The sequence below is a fragment of the Thermobia domestica genome, chromosome 8 (assembly GCF_964235325.1).
Source record: "Thermobia domestica chromosome 8, izTheDome1.hap1.1, whole genome shotgun sequence".
Taxonomy (NCBI): domain Eukaryota; kingdom Metazoa; phylum Arthropoda; class Insecta; order Zygentoma; family Lepismatidae; genus Thermobia; species Thermobia domestica.
Genome location: NC_137461.1, coordinates 212,125,264 through 212,141,859, shown reverse-complemented (window position 1 = coordinate 212,141,859; position 16,596 = coordinate 212,125,264). Strand labels below are relative to the sequence as shown.

The 16,596-nt window shown below is 35.8% G+C and overlaps 1 protein-coding gene across 1 annotated transcript in view; it reads left to right on the top strand.

Moving 5' to 3' along the window:
• Nucleotides 1-16,596, top strand: part of LOC145691941 (liver carboxylesterase 1F-like) — a 117,469-nt gene that overhangs the window by 36,358 nt on the left and 64,515 nt on the right. The window contains exons 3-4 of the mRNA XM_081767243.1: nucleotides 4,931-5,075; nucleotides 7,950-8,135. Of these exons, the coding sequence (XP_081623369.1) occupies nucleotides 4,931-5,075; nucleotides 7,950-8,135 (331 nt within the window). The remainder of the gene's footprint in view (nucleotides 1-4,930; nucleotides 5,076-7,949; nucleotides 8,136-16,596) is intronic.

Below are 16,596 nucleotides of genomic sequence, written 5' to 3'. Positions count from 1 at the left end.
TTAGGTATATGATTTGCAGATGATACGGTGCTTACTGCCGAATTTGAAGATAAAATAAATAAGATGTTAGAAAACTTGAGGAAGGACTTTGAAGAATATGAGATGAAAATAAATGTTAAGAACACAAAAGCCATGGTGATTGGAACGAAATCGTGTGAAATATAGAAATAGGAGAGGAAAAAATGGAACAAGTGATTAGTATTCGATACCTAGACAGTAATATTAATGATGATAACCTCTTTAAGAGGAATAAAATGCTATTTTATGGGACCCTGGACAAAGAGTTGAGAAAAAGACTCAAAATATCATTCGTGTGAGTATTGTACTGTATGAGTCAGAAACATGAACATTACTCAAGAACAACGAAAAACGACTGGACGTTTTCGAAATGTGGGTGTGGAGAAGAATGGAGTAAATTAACTGGGTTGAGAGGAAAACGAATGAGAAGCACTTAGAAATGATGGGGAGTAAAAAACAATTTTAGACATTATTAAGAAGAGGAAGAGAAAATGGTTGGGACATTAGCTAGGCTATCATGACGGACGTATGAGAGGGTATTGCAGGAAAGAGAGGAGGAGGGTGACTACATGTAATTGGCGATATTAAAGCAGAAGAAAATGAAATGAAATCTTTGAGTTTTACATCCCACGATTATGCCGAGTAGGCTAAAGGAGACGGTGATAATGAGAAACGCATGAAATGGTGGAATGAAGAAAGTGGGAGGAAACGGGAGAACCCCGAGGAAACGCACGAACACCGTGTTTTGAAACAGAAGAGTAGTACGTGAAGACGAAGAGGTTAGGGAAGACCGTGGCGAATGGAAGCTTCTAAGTTGCAGCAAGTGACCTGTCAATAATGGTATAATGCATATGATGATGATGATTATATCCGAGCAGGCACACAAATAGGTCGGATATCTCTGCAGTGAAACTTACTAATCATATGTAATGGAGTGTCACGATCTATCTCCTTAGATTTCATGATAGAGTGACTTAATTTACACCACATCAACCAAAAATATGGGTCTACTATCAGTGGCGGCGATTGGACGTTAAAAGTGGGGGACAAGAGATAATCTGAATATTTGTATATCAATGTTAGCTTCCCTGGTTGTTTCTAATATTTTGTTTGACGAAAGGTTGTATAATTAATAGGATACTATCTTTTTCTGTTAAAATAGCGTACATCGTATTTCATATTTTATTAAGTAAATTGACAAGAACAACGCAAGTAGGTACTAGCCCTACGAAAGTGTAAGAAGAGATTTTATTCGTTCCTGAAGAATATCTTAAAATTCTGCTTGGAAAATTGTATGATCAGATTATTTAATAACAAATTTGTATAACAGATAAATAGAAAGGATAATATTAATCCTAGTAATGCATAATGAAACTTGTTTTGCAAAAGTTGTATTGAAACTGGAGATTAATGAACAACTAACATTTTTAATTCCACACATGCCATTAAATGTACGTTATTACTCTTAGAAGGACAGTAAATACTACAAGCATATGCTACGACATTTAAAGAAATATTTACGTTTGCAGCTTCCCGAAACATGTTCGTTGCCATTAGGTACAGTTTTCACTTTCTTGGAACACATCAACCACAACAATATTTAGAATCACTCCACGCTCCAGTTATACAAAATAATTCTCAGACCTAGAATTATGTTGAATTCACTAAATTTAATTGCATATATACACGTACACTCATAAATACACCACTTAATTGTATATTACACTGCAAAACAATGGGAAAGGTAGAGGTTGTCTCTTATTATGCTCTTTTTAATCAATATTTCTTATTCTTAGAAAGAAGAAAAGAAATTTTAGCAACCGTCGACTTCTGTGCAATTAAAGAATAACTTGTGAAAGCTTCTTTTTTCTTCAAAATGTTCTCTCAATTAGTTTCAAAGCTGTTGACAAATATATCGAGCCGCCGTTGTAAGAAGAAACGAAAGTGCGCTGGAATTGTTGCACTAGAATCTGTTAATTTTTGGGCAATTTTGCGTGGCAATTAAAACCCAATTCCTGTAGCTTTTTTAACTTCACAAGAAGACAACCAATAGGTGCTCACGCAAGGCAAATATTGTATAGCTCCATTTTTTCTATGAACCAGTTATAAGATACAAAAACTTTACGTTTCCAAATGAAACTAACTGCCCCCTTTCACCCCCTGAATCGCCGCCCATGTCTACTATTTTAAGCATGAAAATAAATACTCAAAATCAGTCATCTTTGTTAAAGTTACACGTGATCATACACAAAGGTACAGAATTAGCACTTTAAGTTTTAACAATGCCACTGTCACAAAAGTTCAATCTTTCATTACGACAGAACACTCTTATAGTTATTTTCAACTATCTTGCAATATCTTGATAGTGCTTGATTCATGTAATATAGTTGATTTTTTATTCGTTTGTCTCTTCGACATTAGATTGACGTATAGATTAACAAAAACTTTAAACTTGTTTATACGTAAATCCTTTTCAGAATGCACTCTCATGCCATTCGTATGTTTATTAGGGTGGTAAAATATGGATAAGAGTATTCGAATCAATAAAATCAATAAAATCAATAAAACAAAGAAAATCAATAAAATAAAGCAAAAACCAAATCTCACCAAGCATCTATTGGCATTCCAGTATAGATTTTTGTCCCATACAAATAAAAGGAAGTAGCGTTCTGTGAATAGTGATTCACTATAGGCTTGTATGCATATATGCGCTTTCAGTTCAGAAATGAGGTCAATTCCGGAAGTGTAATTTATAGAATGTCATTTCCTTTCTGACCGAAGATTGTAATTTAAAGACTTCAAATTGTAGAACTAGTCTTCAATATACCACACAAGGACGCCCATCAGGGCTCAAGGTGTGCTTTCCTCTTCCTTTAGAGGAAATTGTACTTCGGAAGATCGAAAACCCAATAGGTTTTTTAGAATAGTTACCGTAAAATTTGAGACTACGTTTGAAATGTCGCTTATACTTGCGTCCTTTTGGAAACCACAACATGGGCGCCCTTAATACCACGCATTAAAATCTCAGAAACTGTTTCTTTGTTACGGAAATACAACGCTTCAAACAATGCAAAAATGAGCAGGTTACATCACGGCATCAGAAACAGGCGTTCTGGCGTCAGGTGTTACTCGGTAAACCTCTCTGACACATATTGAAAGGTTGAAGGAATCATTTTCACATTGCAGTTTCTTACTCTAAACTATAAATAAATTTAGTGGAATAGTGAAAGGAAAAGTGGAAAAATAAGTCAAATTAACACTGTATATAAACGTAAGGTGTTAATAAGATCTATTCTCATATTTTAAAATACATTGAAGGTTATTTGTGATGTTCTATCATTACAGATATTTTAGATACCAGTGCATATATGCAGGATTACTTTTTTATTGTATTACATCAAAACATTAGGAGACTAATTACTGTATTAGTTCAAATTCAATCACGCTCAGATTGAAAATATCTAAGCTACCACGTTATATATTTTCTTTATTTTGTAGATTCGTAGTGAATCTTCATGCTATTATACTACTTCTACAAAATAAGCACTTTCTTCATCAAAAAGCTCTCAATGCCTTTAAAATATTCATGTCCTTTTACGTCCTTACATTTTTCTTCTATTTACTATACATATTACCAATTGGTCAACCACATCATTGGTGCAACTATTCTTATCGTATCGTATTATATAGACCTTTACGTTGTTACTATATTTCTACAAGGGAAATGCTTTCGTGGTCAACGCGGTGCTTTGGAGATAAATAAAGCTGCAGCGAGTAGAAGTAGACACACGGTTAGTCTGCCGAGAGAGCATAAGAAACAAGAGAAGTGCTCGAAAATTTTTCTTGAGACATAGGCGCCGGTTCCCAAAACTAGGCACCATAATAATATAATTTCATACATGGACCTACGTAATTTTCTTTTGGATTTACATTATTTAGGCCAGACTCGTGCTTCCAATCGTCTTGAAATACCTATTGCCCGGGATTTTTGAGAGTTAGAAAAATTGGTATTGACAGAAATCCATTATGTATTACATCTAAGATTACTTTGGAACTTCATTTTTTTTAGTTTTAATAACCTCACACAAAATATTGTTCTAAGCATACGAACATAAGGTTATTTTTTTCTTGTCAGCTTTGAACGTTAATGTTTGGCATATGGTGGTACATTTCAAAATATTATATCGTGATAGTATTGCATTTTGTGTTTTACAAAATGGGTTCACAAAGGAAAAAAAAATCATAAAAGAAAACGCTTGAAGAGCTCAGCCTGTTAAGTCTCGTCCGTGTAGATTGATTTCTCTTACAGCCTAATGCTTCACTCATTGGAACAAAATATTTTGTTATTACTCGTCATGACATATCACAAACAGGTATTATCAGAGGACACGGTCGAGCAATAATGTAGCATTCATCTCTAGTGTGAGACGTACGTGGTTCGAATCCAGGTGATATGAATTTGGTGAACAACATCGTGTTCGTGAGTTTTCTCAAGATTCTGATGTCTCTCTCAGGTGAGCAATCCACAGGTTCTTTTACAATAACTCAGTTTTACTAATTATTCATCTCCCTTTGCCTGCAGGGCAGAGACCCGTTGTATCATAAATGCGTGCGCTATTCAGTAGATTATTTTGGTGCGCACCACACCGACAATATTTCCAACACACTTATGACTTTGTTTAATAACCTTCAAACTAACAATAGCGTGCCCTTTAAGACACTTCCATTTGAGTTCCTCTATAGTAGTTGGTGTGTAGGGACTTTCAAATATTATTGACAAACGCTCTACAGATATATATTCTAAAGTGATAATTTTGTTCGAAGTTAACAATGTATTGTATAACGATATTCCTCAATGCCTTCATATTCGTGCACTTATGACTTATATATTTTTGTCTTATATTTCCCTTAGATCAACGGGACTTCACAATTACCCGTTATGGTTTTTATTCATGGTGGAGCATTTGTAATTGGGTCATCAGTTTGGCACCAACCGGGGTATCTTCTTGATCGCGATGTAGTACTGGTTGTTCCTCAGTATCGACTTGGGCTTTTAGGTAAGATTATTGTTTGGAATCATACATAAATTGATTATATTTAAGTTAGTCGATATGGTTTATTTCCTAATAAAAAATTAGGAATAAAGAATTAATTTTGATAACCAAATAAGACTGCGTTGCATGTAATCTTAAAAATTTTACAACGTCCTAACAGATACCTATGCTCAAGCAAAAGTTAGTTCAATAGAAAATCTAGCTTTGTTCTTGGTTATATAATATAAAAAGATGAGTAACTGAATAATGAGTATGATATATAAGGAGCGTTTCCCAGTACAAAACAGCGAAATTTTGTCGACAAAATAAGAGATTTGTGGCACAAATCAGGTTTATTTCTGGGCATTTTTGTGAAGTAACTTCTGAATATTCCTTTTCTTTTCGTTCACCGTTTCATATCGTTATAAAAACATATTTTATAATTTTCCTTTGTTTTTAATAACGTTATGCTGATAGTGTTAAATTGTAATCAGATCATATTTTAAAGTTTAACTAGGGCGTCTTTGTGATGTAGTAAAAAAAACTCGTGTTTTTCAATTAATACGAATATATATATATATATATATATATATATATATATATATATATATGTGTGTGTGTGTGTATTCTTCCTCTTACACTAATGACCATTTGACCCAGTTTAGTTTATGAGTTTGAGTTACTGGTAGGCTATACATTAACATATTTAGACTTTCGCATATTAATTTCATAACAGGAATATGCATTATTTCTCGGAATGAGCCGCGAATGAACTCTGCATTATCGCCCTAGATATATATAAAATCCCCTTCAGTTTTTTTTAATTATTTACCTTTGAATTTATCAATAGTGCTATTAGCAGAAAAAATTACATACTATTTAACATTTTCCATTTCATTAATTTAAACCAGTAATTCTCAACCTTATTCCTATCACGACCCACATTTTATCATATCTACTTGTCAGCAATCCCCTTATAATTTCTAGTTTGTAATAAGCATGTGTGGAATTATTAATGTACCTATTACGGAGATCTCACGATATTTGTCTATTTCTATAATAGTATATAATGGATACAATAACTTCCCTAAAAGCGAATGGATTGAAACCAAATTTGGTCAATTCTTTCGTATTACAAATATTGAATCCGATCCTTCATACTGTTTTAAAATGAAGGCCGTTTGAAAATTTCAAAACTTCATAACTCCCTAAATTTTGGGTCATATGAAAAAAAAATAATAAAGTGATTTCTAATTTTGATTTAAAACCTTGGACAGTTGTTAACAATGTTATTGAGTATATTAAATGACTTCATAATGTGCGTCATATTTATATTTAAAAGTATTTCCGTTATTAGATGCTGATTATATTTATCTCTTCCGCTTAACTTCGCGACCCCCAGAGATTGCGACCCATAGGTTGAGAAAACCTGATTTAAACTATATGCTGAACCATTAATTTAAAAGCAATTTACCAATTATATTATCCGGAGACTTCATTTTTATATGTAACAGAACTATGTACTTAAACATAACGTGTGAGCGATTAATTTCATCATAGCTTTCAATTTGAGTACCAATGCTATGTACACAGAGTCCATTGCTTAAATTCATGACCCTTATGTCCTTGTTATTTATCCAATTGTTACATTTGGTTGTATTTGCATGTTCTGAGCGTGTATACTTTATAAAACATTTGTCAACCCCCCTCTGTGTACCTTTAATAGCAAGTGCGTAGATCAGAGACACAGGAATATTGTCCTCTGAACATTTTCTGTAATGTCCGGGAACGTACAATTACTATTTCTAAAAAGTAAACACATGACAAGTGAAGTTTAAAATCTTTGTATTTTCAATAATTATTTGTAAGGTTCAAGTGTACTTTGTTGTGTGAAGAATGGACAAACATTACCAGATCACAATCTACGGAGTCTGACTATTTTCTCCACTTGATGACGGAAAACGAATAGCAAACACATACCTTCAGGATAGATAATGATGTCGTTAGGAAGCTAAGGTGCAGCAGAGTAAACTCCAACGAAACTCCAACTATGCTGCTGAGATATTCCAAAGTCGAACAATTCTAAGACTGGTATTACAGACTAACTCACCATAGCTAAAGAATAGTCTCAAAGTAAATCTCGTAGAATTATAAAATGTCAAATGACTAAACTGAGAGTCTCTTCTCCGTTGAGTGATCGTCTGAGACCTCTCTCCGTCGAATGATCACGATCTCATCTTCATAGAGTATTTATGTCAAACCTGTTACTCTCCAAACTGCCACCTTGCTTCACGTTGCTCCACGTGTTTGCTATCTCATTGCCGAAATTTACATTTCTGCAATGATCATCAAGTAGACAAAATCTCCAGACGTCTATCTCCGTAATCTGACAATTTTGTCACAGCCTAAAATTTGTGTCGATGTTAACAATTGACAAATAATAACATAAACATTACAACTTACTCTCACAACATTTCTGACACAGCATTTCATCTTTGTTATTCTATGTAATCAAAACATTGCACATTCACACGTCTGCATTTACAACTGACATAACCACAACAATACTGGAATAACACAATTTTGAAATTTATTTCCTTAACCTAATTCTGCAATTACTTAACTTTTAATTTTGTCTTTTAATTCTTTCACATTCATTTTATTTTTTTTTTCAATTCAATTATTACAATTTTAGAAATAAAATCTCTTTAACTTCAATTATTCAACACATTGTTCTTTGATTTTGATGTTTGTTAATAGTTGTGAACATGTGATCTGAATTAGTGCTATCCAAAACGCAATTATATTAAAATGCGAGATTGAAAGATTCCACTTTACACTGAATATTAAAGATATGTTTTTCCTTTATAGTGTTTCACATTTCTGTTTATTCAACAGGCTTTCTCTCAACTCAAACTGATGAAATTCCAGGAAACGCAGGAGCACTTGATATTGTGTTTGCTTTGGAATGGGTTCAGAGGAACATAGAGAATTTTGGAGGTGATCCTGGACAAGTAACCTTATTTGGACTCAGTGCTGGATCAATTTTAGTAAGCCTTATGATGGTCAGTCCATTAGCTAAAGGTAAATTGTCATCTAGGACATTTTAGGCTCAATATATTTCAGTGACATATATTTGTGTTGAGGTAATGATGTAAATGAGGTAATGATTTGTCTCGTGTGTACTAGAATTGACAGAAAAAAAAATATATTTCATCATATAATTCACTAAACGAATTCAACAACAGTTATGCTATCGAGTCCTAACTAGCTACAGGGCCGGCCTTTAGCCAATTGGACCGATTGCTCCCAATCGGACCCCGCGCCTAAGGCGGCCCCTCGCTAGTGCTGTCTACTCTACTCTCCAGTCTAATCAACTCACTTGAACCGTCCGTATTGTGAAGAGTGTATTGTTCCGCCGAGTATTTAGCACATTCTTGTTGAATGTCCTGAATACTCAGATCTCAGAGAACGTTTACCCGTGCCTTGGGGGATGATAGTGATGTTGTTAGCCGGGTACTTAATTTCTTTTCTAATTGTGCGGTTGCTCACGTTCTCTGCGTAGTTTTAGTTTGTTGTGACTGTTTTATTACTGCTAAATTTTTATATTTTCTCTCAGATTTTAATGTTTTCTATATGTTGTTTTTATATATTTCATCTTATTTATTTCTTCATCTTCTACTTTTGTTTTTTCTACTTTTCCTTTAGCAGCGCATTTGCTCATTTGAACCCTATTCGTTTTAGCCTGTTTTCCTTTTACTTTTGCAGTCCTGAGCAACCGAGTAAATCGTGACGGGGACATAATTATAGTCTCGATGCTGACGTCCCAATTAACTCCCTACTCATTCCATTCTAATCAACTATCCAGTGCCTTTTTAACAGCATGTTAAACCCCAGAGCAAACAAGTGTGGCGTGGTCCCTGTGACTAAATTTTACTCCTAAGACATGTAATTAATACCTGCCATTCTGATCGCAGAGCCCTCGGCGGTTGCGAGGCATCTGGCCAAGTGGTATGGTACCGTTAAGATGGTTCAGCTACGCTTGATTGTCAAGTAAACAACATATTGGAATATATGTACACATTGCAATACATCCATGACTTCACAAGGGAGGGTATGACCTCTCCGTAACAAGTGAATGAATAGTTTGTATTAAGTTTCCGGACATAAGCAAGTATTTTCTGAATTTAATGTTGCAGTAGTTTCTTTTTTTTTTTTTTTTTTAGTTTTTCGTTCACAACTTCTGGTATAAAATACATATTCTCTCGAGGAAATGTTTTGCATAGCCCTAACACATCCGGCGGGAGCTCGTGTTTTGGATTTCACGTTAATTATTAGGTCCCGTCTCATATAGTCTCGCTGCTGAAAGGGACATTAAAGTCAAATTCAACGCAATAATAGGTCGCTGCTTATCAGGGTTTATCTTCTAACTCGAATAATCCAATGGAAAATATGTCATCCATCTTCCGTCAGTTCCTTAAAGTATGGGATCGTCTCATTACCATTTCGTTTTGTCTGCAGTCGATAACGATTTCAAGCTGATTATACTTTTCAAAGCAGATACCTACGATGTTGGTACTAGCGTACATTAGGTTTTCCTGACTTGAATCCTTTTCATAAAGATACAGTTATTAAGAAATCTTTGAGCTAATGAATTCATATTAATGTGCATTTCATTATGCCTTAGAAATATAAACTTTGGAAACATAGACTTCACCATTTTATTTCTCGTAAAATTCTAGCCCATTTTGATATATTACAGGACCCTCTTCCTGTTTAAAAAAGTCGAGCGAGATACAAGATGGCCGACTTCAATATGGCGGCCACGATAAGCAAATAAATACCCTCAAGTAGATGGCTACTTCCTCAGGGTGTCGGTTAATGTGTTTTTGTATTTCATCCCTTTACGTGTTTTACAAATAAAATGAAATTTTCATACTCGAAACACATTTTATGGCTTATTCTGATCAATCAGGTGTTTGGCTACTGGAGCCGTCTTTATGGGAGGAAGCACTTTAAATGTTCCTTACCCTCGTTTCTTAAACTTCCACACTTCTCTGCTAAGTTTAATCAAGAAACTAGATTTCAACATCGATAGGTTTACTTGTAAGAAAAGACTATAAAATGCTGATACGGAATCTTCTTGAAAAATTGCGATGCACAAGGATGAAATATGTATTTTAAAATTCATTCACTGTCTGCATTACCATTTCAGTTATTTCTTTGAAAAATTTGCTGCTATAAGCAATGAACAGGGTGAGTGGTTTCATAAGAACATTTTCCAGATGAAAAACATTATAAAGGGAAATGGCTGACATGGGAAATGGTCGCCCGTGCATCAAAGTAACTGTATTCACATATATTGCATAATGCAGGGGCGGATCCAGGGGGGGCTTCGAGGCGATCGCCCCTCCCCCCAGAAGAGAAAACGTTCTTATTTTATATGTAAATAAAACCCATTATAGAGTTTGGAGCTCTTTAAAGTAGCTCTAAGTAGCAGTATTACAACCCACAGTCCCTCCCCCCAGAGAGATTACTGTTAGTTCCTCCTAAAAGAGGATTCCACAACATAGATACGGGAAAATCTTTCCAAACTATCTTTGGCGTTTATAATTTTTCTTAAACAAATTTAAAAGTTAACATGCAGGGTATTCCGAGGATAAACTGACAAATTTGTCATCAGTATTCACAATCTCAATACAAGAAAAACTGTTCGGAAACACTTAATTATGGAAAGAGATCATACCTAGGTAGTAACTAACATATATTACCCGCTTCGCTGGATTGAAATGAAAATTTAAATGCACAACTCCGTATCTCATGTGTTTAGTACCTGTGAAATATGTTGTTTACGTTTTTAATGGTATCGATTTAAATGACATCGGAAAGATCATTGATCATCTCGCTGAACCCGAAAACCATGGATTCAACACCAATATTGGTCATTTTCAATCATTTTATAATCTCCCCCTCTCCCAAGTTGCGGTGCTGAATTTGGTTTTAAACGGGATCGGAGGTGGCACAGGTCATCTCAGCGAACCAGAAAACTCTGGATTCGATACTAATAATGGGTTATTTTTGATCGGTTTTATGTATTTCCCTAACCCCTTCCCCCAAAATGCAGGGTTGAATTTGGATTTAAACAGTACCAGAAGTGTCATGGTTCATCTCGGCGACCCCAAGAACTTTATATTCAACACTAATATCGTTCATTTTCAACCATTTATATACGCCCCCCCCCCAAGTTGCAGGCCATGGCATCGGAAGTGTCACCGTTCATCTCAGCGACCCCCAAAAATGTGGGTTCAGCACTACTATAGGCCATTTTCGATTCTTTTAAATATCTCTTCCTCCCCCTTCCCCAAGTTGCGGGGTTCAATTTGAATTTAAACGGGGTCGAAAGTATCACTGTTCATATAAAGGACACAGAAAACTATAAATTCGACACTGATAGCTGTCATTTTCCATCATTTTTATATATCTCTTTCTCCCCCTCCCCCAAGTGGCGGGGCTGATTCTCATTTATCCTGATCGGAAATATCACTGTTCATCTGGATGTTCATCCATCCAAAAACTGTGAATTAGACATTAATACTGGTCATTTTCGATCATTATATATATAACTCCCCCTCCCCGTCCTCCGTGCTGTTTCACACGGCATCAGAATTGTCACTCTTAATCTCAGCTACTCCTAAAACTATGGATCCGACACTAATATTAGTCATTTTCGATCATTTTTAAATGTTTATCCTCCTCCCCTACGTTGTAACCTCCTCCTTCCCAACTATCAGGGCTGAACTTGGATTGAAACAGCGTCAGAAGTGTCACTCTTTCTCTCATCGACCCCGAAAGCTATTGATTCAACATTAATATCGATCATTTTTGATCATTTTTAAATTTCTCCCCCCCCCGGTCCCCTACGTTGCATCAAAGTGAATATTCTAAAGCAATCCCTGCCCATAAATCATGTATGTTGAAAATTTGATTGATATCGGCCGGGTGGTTCAAGACGGATGAAGTCACAAAGCCAGTCAGTTTTTTTTACATATATCCCCCCTCTCCTCCCCTAGGTTGGTTCGTCAAAGTGAACGGTAAAAAACAAAACACCCAGGGCTCGATCCTAATATATGTTGAAAATTTGATCGCGGTATGTTGGGTGGTTCAAGAGTTATTAGGTTTTAGTAATTTTTATTTATACGTCCCCCTCCCCTCCGACTCCCCTAGGATCTACTGTTAAAGTCAAGTTACAAAAATATTTCCAGATCCGAACCTCATGTATTTTAACAATTTTATTGAGATCGGTCTGACACTTCAAGAATTTTTAAGTTACAAACATAGTCACTTTCAGTCTTATATTAATTGATTTTTATATATCTCCCCCTCCTTCTCCCCGCTCCGTCAAATTTAAATCATAAAAACTATCCCAGGGATGCACCTCATCTATGTTGAAAATTTGATCAAGATCGGTCAAGAGGTTCAGGAGCTATTAAGTTTTATTTATTTTTTACCCTTCTCCCTTACTTCTATAATCAAGGTGAATAGCCTAAAACCAGCCACGCCTCGAACCTCATCTAGGATTGCGCACGAGACAAGATTTGTGGCTGTCTCGTCTCAAAAATTTGCTGCAAAAGTGATGTCTCGACTCGAAAAATGTATATTTCACTATTGGAAGAGCCGTGTGTCGACTCGAATTTTGTCAGGAAAATCCTGTCTCGACTCGTCTCGTGCGCATTCCTAACCTCATCCATGTTACAAATTTGATAGAGATCGGTGGGAAGGTTCAGGAAATTTAGATTCACAAACATAGTGATTCTCAATTTTATATATATAGATTACTGGAATTGGTCATTCCTCATGCCCTTTTACTAACTCCATTTCTGTAGCTATGGATCAAAGTTGCAGATTTTTTCTCGTATTGAGGTTCTGAACACATATGCAAAGTTTGTCGGTTTTTCTCGGAACACCTTGTATATGAATACGTAACAATATACACATAAGATGGTAAATTACGTGTTTGCACTTAGTATTGCATACCTGTATTTCTTTCATTAAAACGTAGAATTTATCTTCATAAATATCTTTTATTTTGTATCTCAAATTACATTTACTCTTGTCATCAATTAATCACCATTATCATAGCAGAAAATCTGAAGGTTTTACGAAAAACCTGATTTTTCTGTTTCCATATACACTATGTGATCAAAAGTACCCGGACACCCCCAAAACCATACGCTTTCAAATTAGGTGCATCGTGGCGATCCGATGGCAGGTTGTGGCTATGACGAATACCCGGTGAACGTCAATGCAATTTTGCGTCTGTCCGCGTGTGTAGTGCTAACAGTAAAATTCGCAGGTGGCGGTGGTATGGTGTGGGGGTGTTTTTCTTGGAGGTGGCTTGCACTTCTCATTGTTTTCCGTGGTACTCTCACAGCGCAGGCCTACATTGATGTTTTAAGCACCTTTGTGCTTTCCACCCTTAAAAAGCAATTTGGGGATGGCGATTGCATCTTTCAACAAGATCGAGCACCTGTTTCTACTGCACGGCATGTGGCGGAGTGGTTACACGACCGTAACATATCTGTAATGGACTGGACTGCACAGAGTCCTGACTTGAATCCTATGGAACACCTTTGGGATGTTTTGGAACGCCGACTTCGTGCCAGGCCTCACCGATCTACATCGATACCTCTTCTCAGTTCAATACTCCGTGAAGAATGGTCTGCCATTCCCCAACAAACCTTCCAGCCCCTGATTGAAACTATGCCTGCGAGAGTGGAAGCTGTCATCAAGGCTAAGGGTGAGCCAACACCATATTGAATTCCTGCAGTACCGATGGAGGGCGCCACGAACTTTTGAGTCATTTTCAGCCAGGTGTCGGGATACTTTTGATCACATAGTATATGTCTCATCGTTTGATTTTTCGGGGTTGCAGCGGACTTTATGGACATGCTTAAATATTTTAATGAAAATGAGTAAAGTGTTGCCTCCAAGCGGAATGCATGAGACCTCCCCAATTTTGGTAACCGGTTTTGATCTTACTTTGACCCAAGCTTTCAGGAAATATATACATCACACACACTTTCAAGTACATCCCTAGTTAGTGTAAATGAAAGTAATGGTGAAAGGAATTCTTGTAGTAACAGCAATATATACATTGATAGAACAGACATGATCTAAAACAGGCAATGGAGCCGCTACTACTGAGATAAATTATATAAAGGGTAATTTGTAGCTAGGATAAACCTTCTATATATTTTTACCGCTTAAGAAATGTAATTACTTTTAGTAGACTTACTTATTGTCACAGTAATCTACATGTCAGTTACTTTGTGCCGAGAACCAGCCAGTTTTATCCTACTTATTGAAGGTTATTAGGAAGTTCGAGTTATTAGTGTAGTACAGAAATAATAGAGTGACCAGCTAATTGCTCTTATCACTGTAAGAGAATATAAAAAATTAGAAGTTCACTCGTGGCTATCATGGTTAGTGTATATGTATTTGGCAGAGAAGACCCGGGACTGATTTTGAGTGCATGTGGCTCGGATCTCGCGTGAATCGGCAGGCCTACGTATCACATAGTCGCGTTGTCAAAAGAGAAACTGAACTTGAACCGAACCTAATCCACTAATGGAAAACTAGAAACAAGTATGTTTGTATTGTAAATATTTTCACAATATTAATTTACATTTTTGTTTAACGCTTTACGATTTTGACGTACAGGCAAAGTAGACTATGATCAAACATTTGAATAACAAACGAACAATAAACAGAATGTGTACAAGACGACTAGAAAGTGCCTTTACACCCGAATTAAATGCGTATATAATTAAGATGTTGAGATATTTAAGATTTGAACCTTTCATTCTGATCAATGTTATGGCAACACGTCAATTCATCCTCATGCGAATTACCACGTGGTTGACGCGTAGCTTCTACGCGAGTGCCTACGGTTTGAGAAGAATAAAATTTATACGTTGACCAGCTCACTCTTTTTCCTTTTCGTGTTTGGTGAGTAACAATGGTAGATACCAGTGCTTTTGTTTTATAGGAGCCCTAAGTGGCACATGTGCGGGTCTATGAAGGAAAGCACAACAGCGAAAATATGTTAGAAGGGGTGGATAGATTTCGTCAACGGTTCGGTAAAAGCCATCACGTCGTCAGATTTTGATCACATGGGAAATAAAAGTTTTCGTCTGAGATGTCTAGCGTTCTACAGGGTGACAAGAGATAACCCGAACAAACTTTCGCGTATCCTGTTAGTAATGTAGTGTCTTGTAGCCAAATAAGTGTTGTTTTGTTGGATATTTGTGTATTTGTACAAGCTTTTTCGGCTTCAAAACGAGGAATTTCTTTTTTTATTGTACAATACCAACCAAACGCAGGGCAATGTTGGAACTGTTTCATCAAGAAAAGTGTCAATGTGAAATTGTTCGTGTGTTTCGTGTTCCAAAAACGACAGCCTCAGATACAATTCGGCGCTTTGAGAAGCTCGATAGTGAAAGTGATCGTCCCGCAAGAGGATTAAAGCACACCATCAACCCGTCCAAGAACCGAAGTTCATCAGAAAGCAAATGCAACGAAAGCCCAGGATTTCCATGAGAAAAATCGAAGTGATACCGGGATCAACAACAAATTGGTGAAACTTTATTTTATTTTTATTTTATTTTATTTTAGTTCAAGCACAACACAACAGGCTCTAGGCCCAATTATTGTGTTGCCTTTGACAACGAATTACATATTAATACAAAACAATGAGATATACAAATAATTAAAAGAAATACACATTACAAAATAGACAATTTAAAAAAACACACACACATTCATATTGTCTTTAGCATATGAGCTCCTTATATGCCGTTTTCAAAACATGCCTGTTTAATTGTTCTTTTGTACACACTTTCCGACATGCTAAATATGTCAATATTGAAGTCTTTTTCGACTTCATTGTGGAGAGTGCTTATCCTCCATATAGGAGATTTCCGAAGGATATTTGTTCTTGCCTTTCTTTGATAAAACGTAGATGTGTTTCCTATCCTCGTTCTGGTTGATGGGACTTGAAAACAAAGTAACGAACGCAGCTCAATAGAGTCAATTTTATCATGTATTAATTTATATAAAAATATTAGATCATTATATCTTCTTCTTTCGTATAAAGTGGGTAGTTGATAATTTTCCAGTAACTCTCTGTAAGATTCATATTTCGGGTAAAGCCCAGTTTTCCTGTACGTTAGAAGTCTTAGGAATTTTTTCTGTATTCCCTCAATCATATCACAGTATTTTTGCATATTTGGTGTCCACACAACAGTAGCATATTCTAACTTTGACCGAACGTAAGTGAAATACAATTTCATTAAAGTTAAATCATTACGAAACTCTTTACCTAGCCTCATGATAAAACCAAGGTTTCTATAAGCCTTGCTCGTTACTGTTTCCATATGATGTTTAAAGGTTAAATTTTGATCAAAGAAAATTCCAAGATCTTTGATATACTTGGGAGAGCTTAATTTTGTCCCATCAATCGAATAAGTATAGTCTACATAACTAT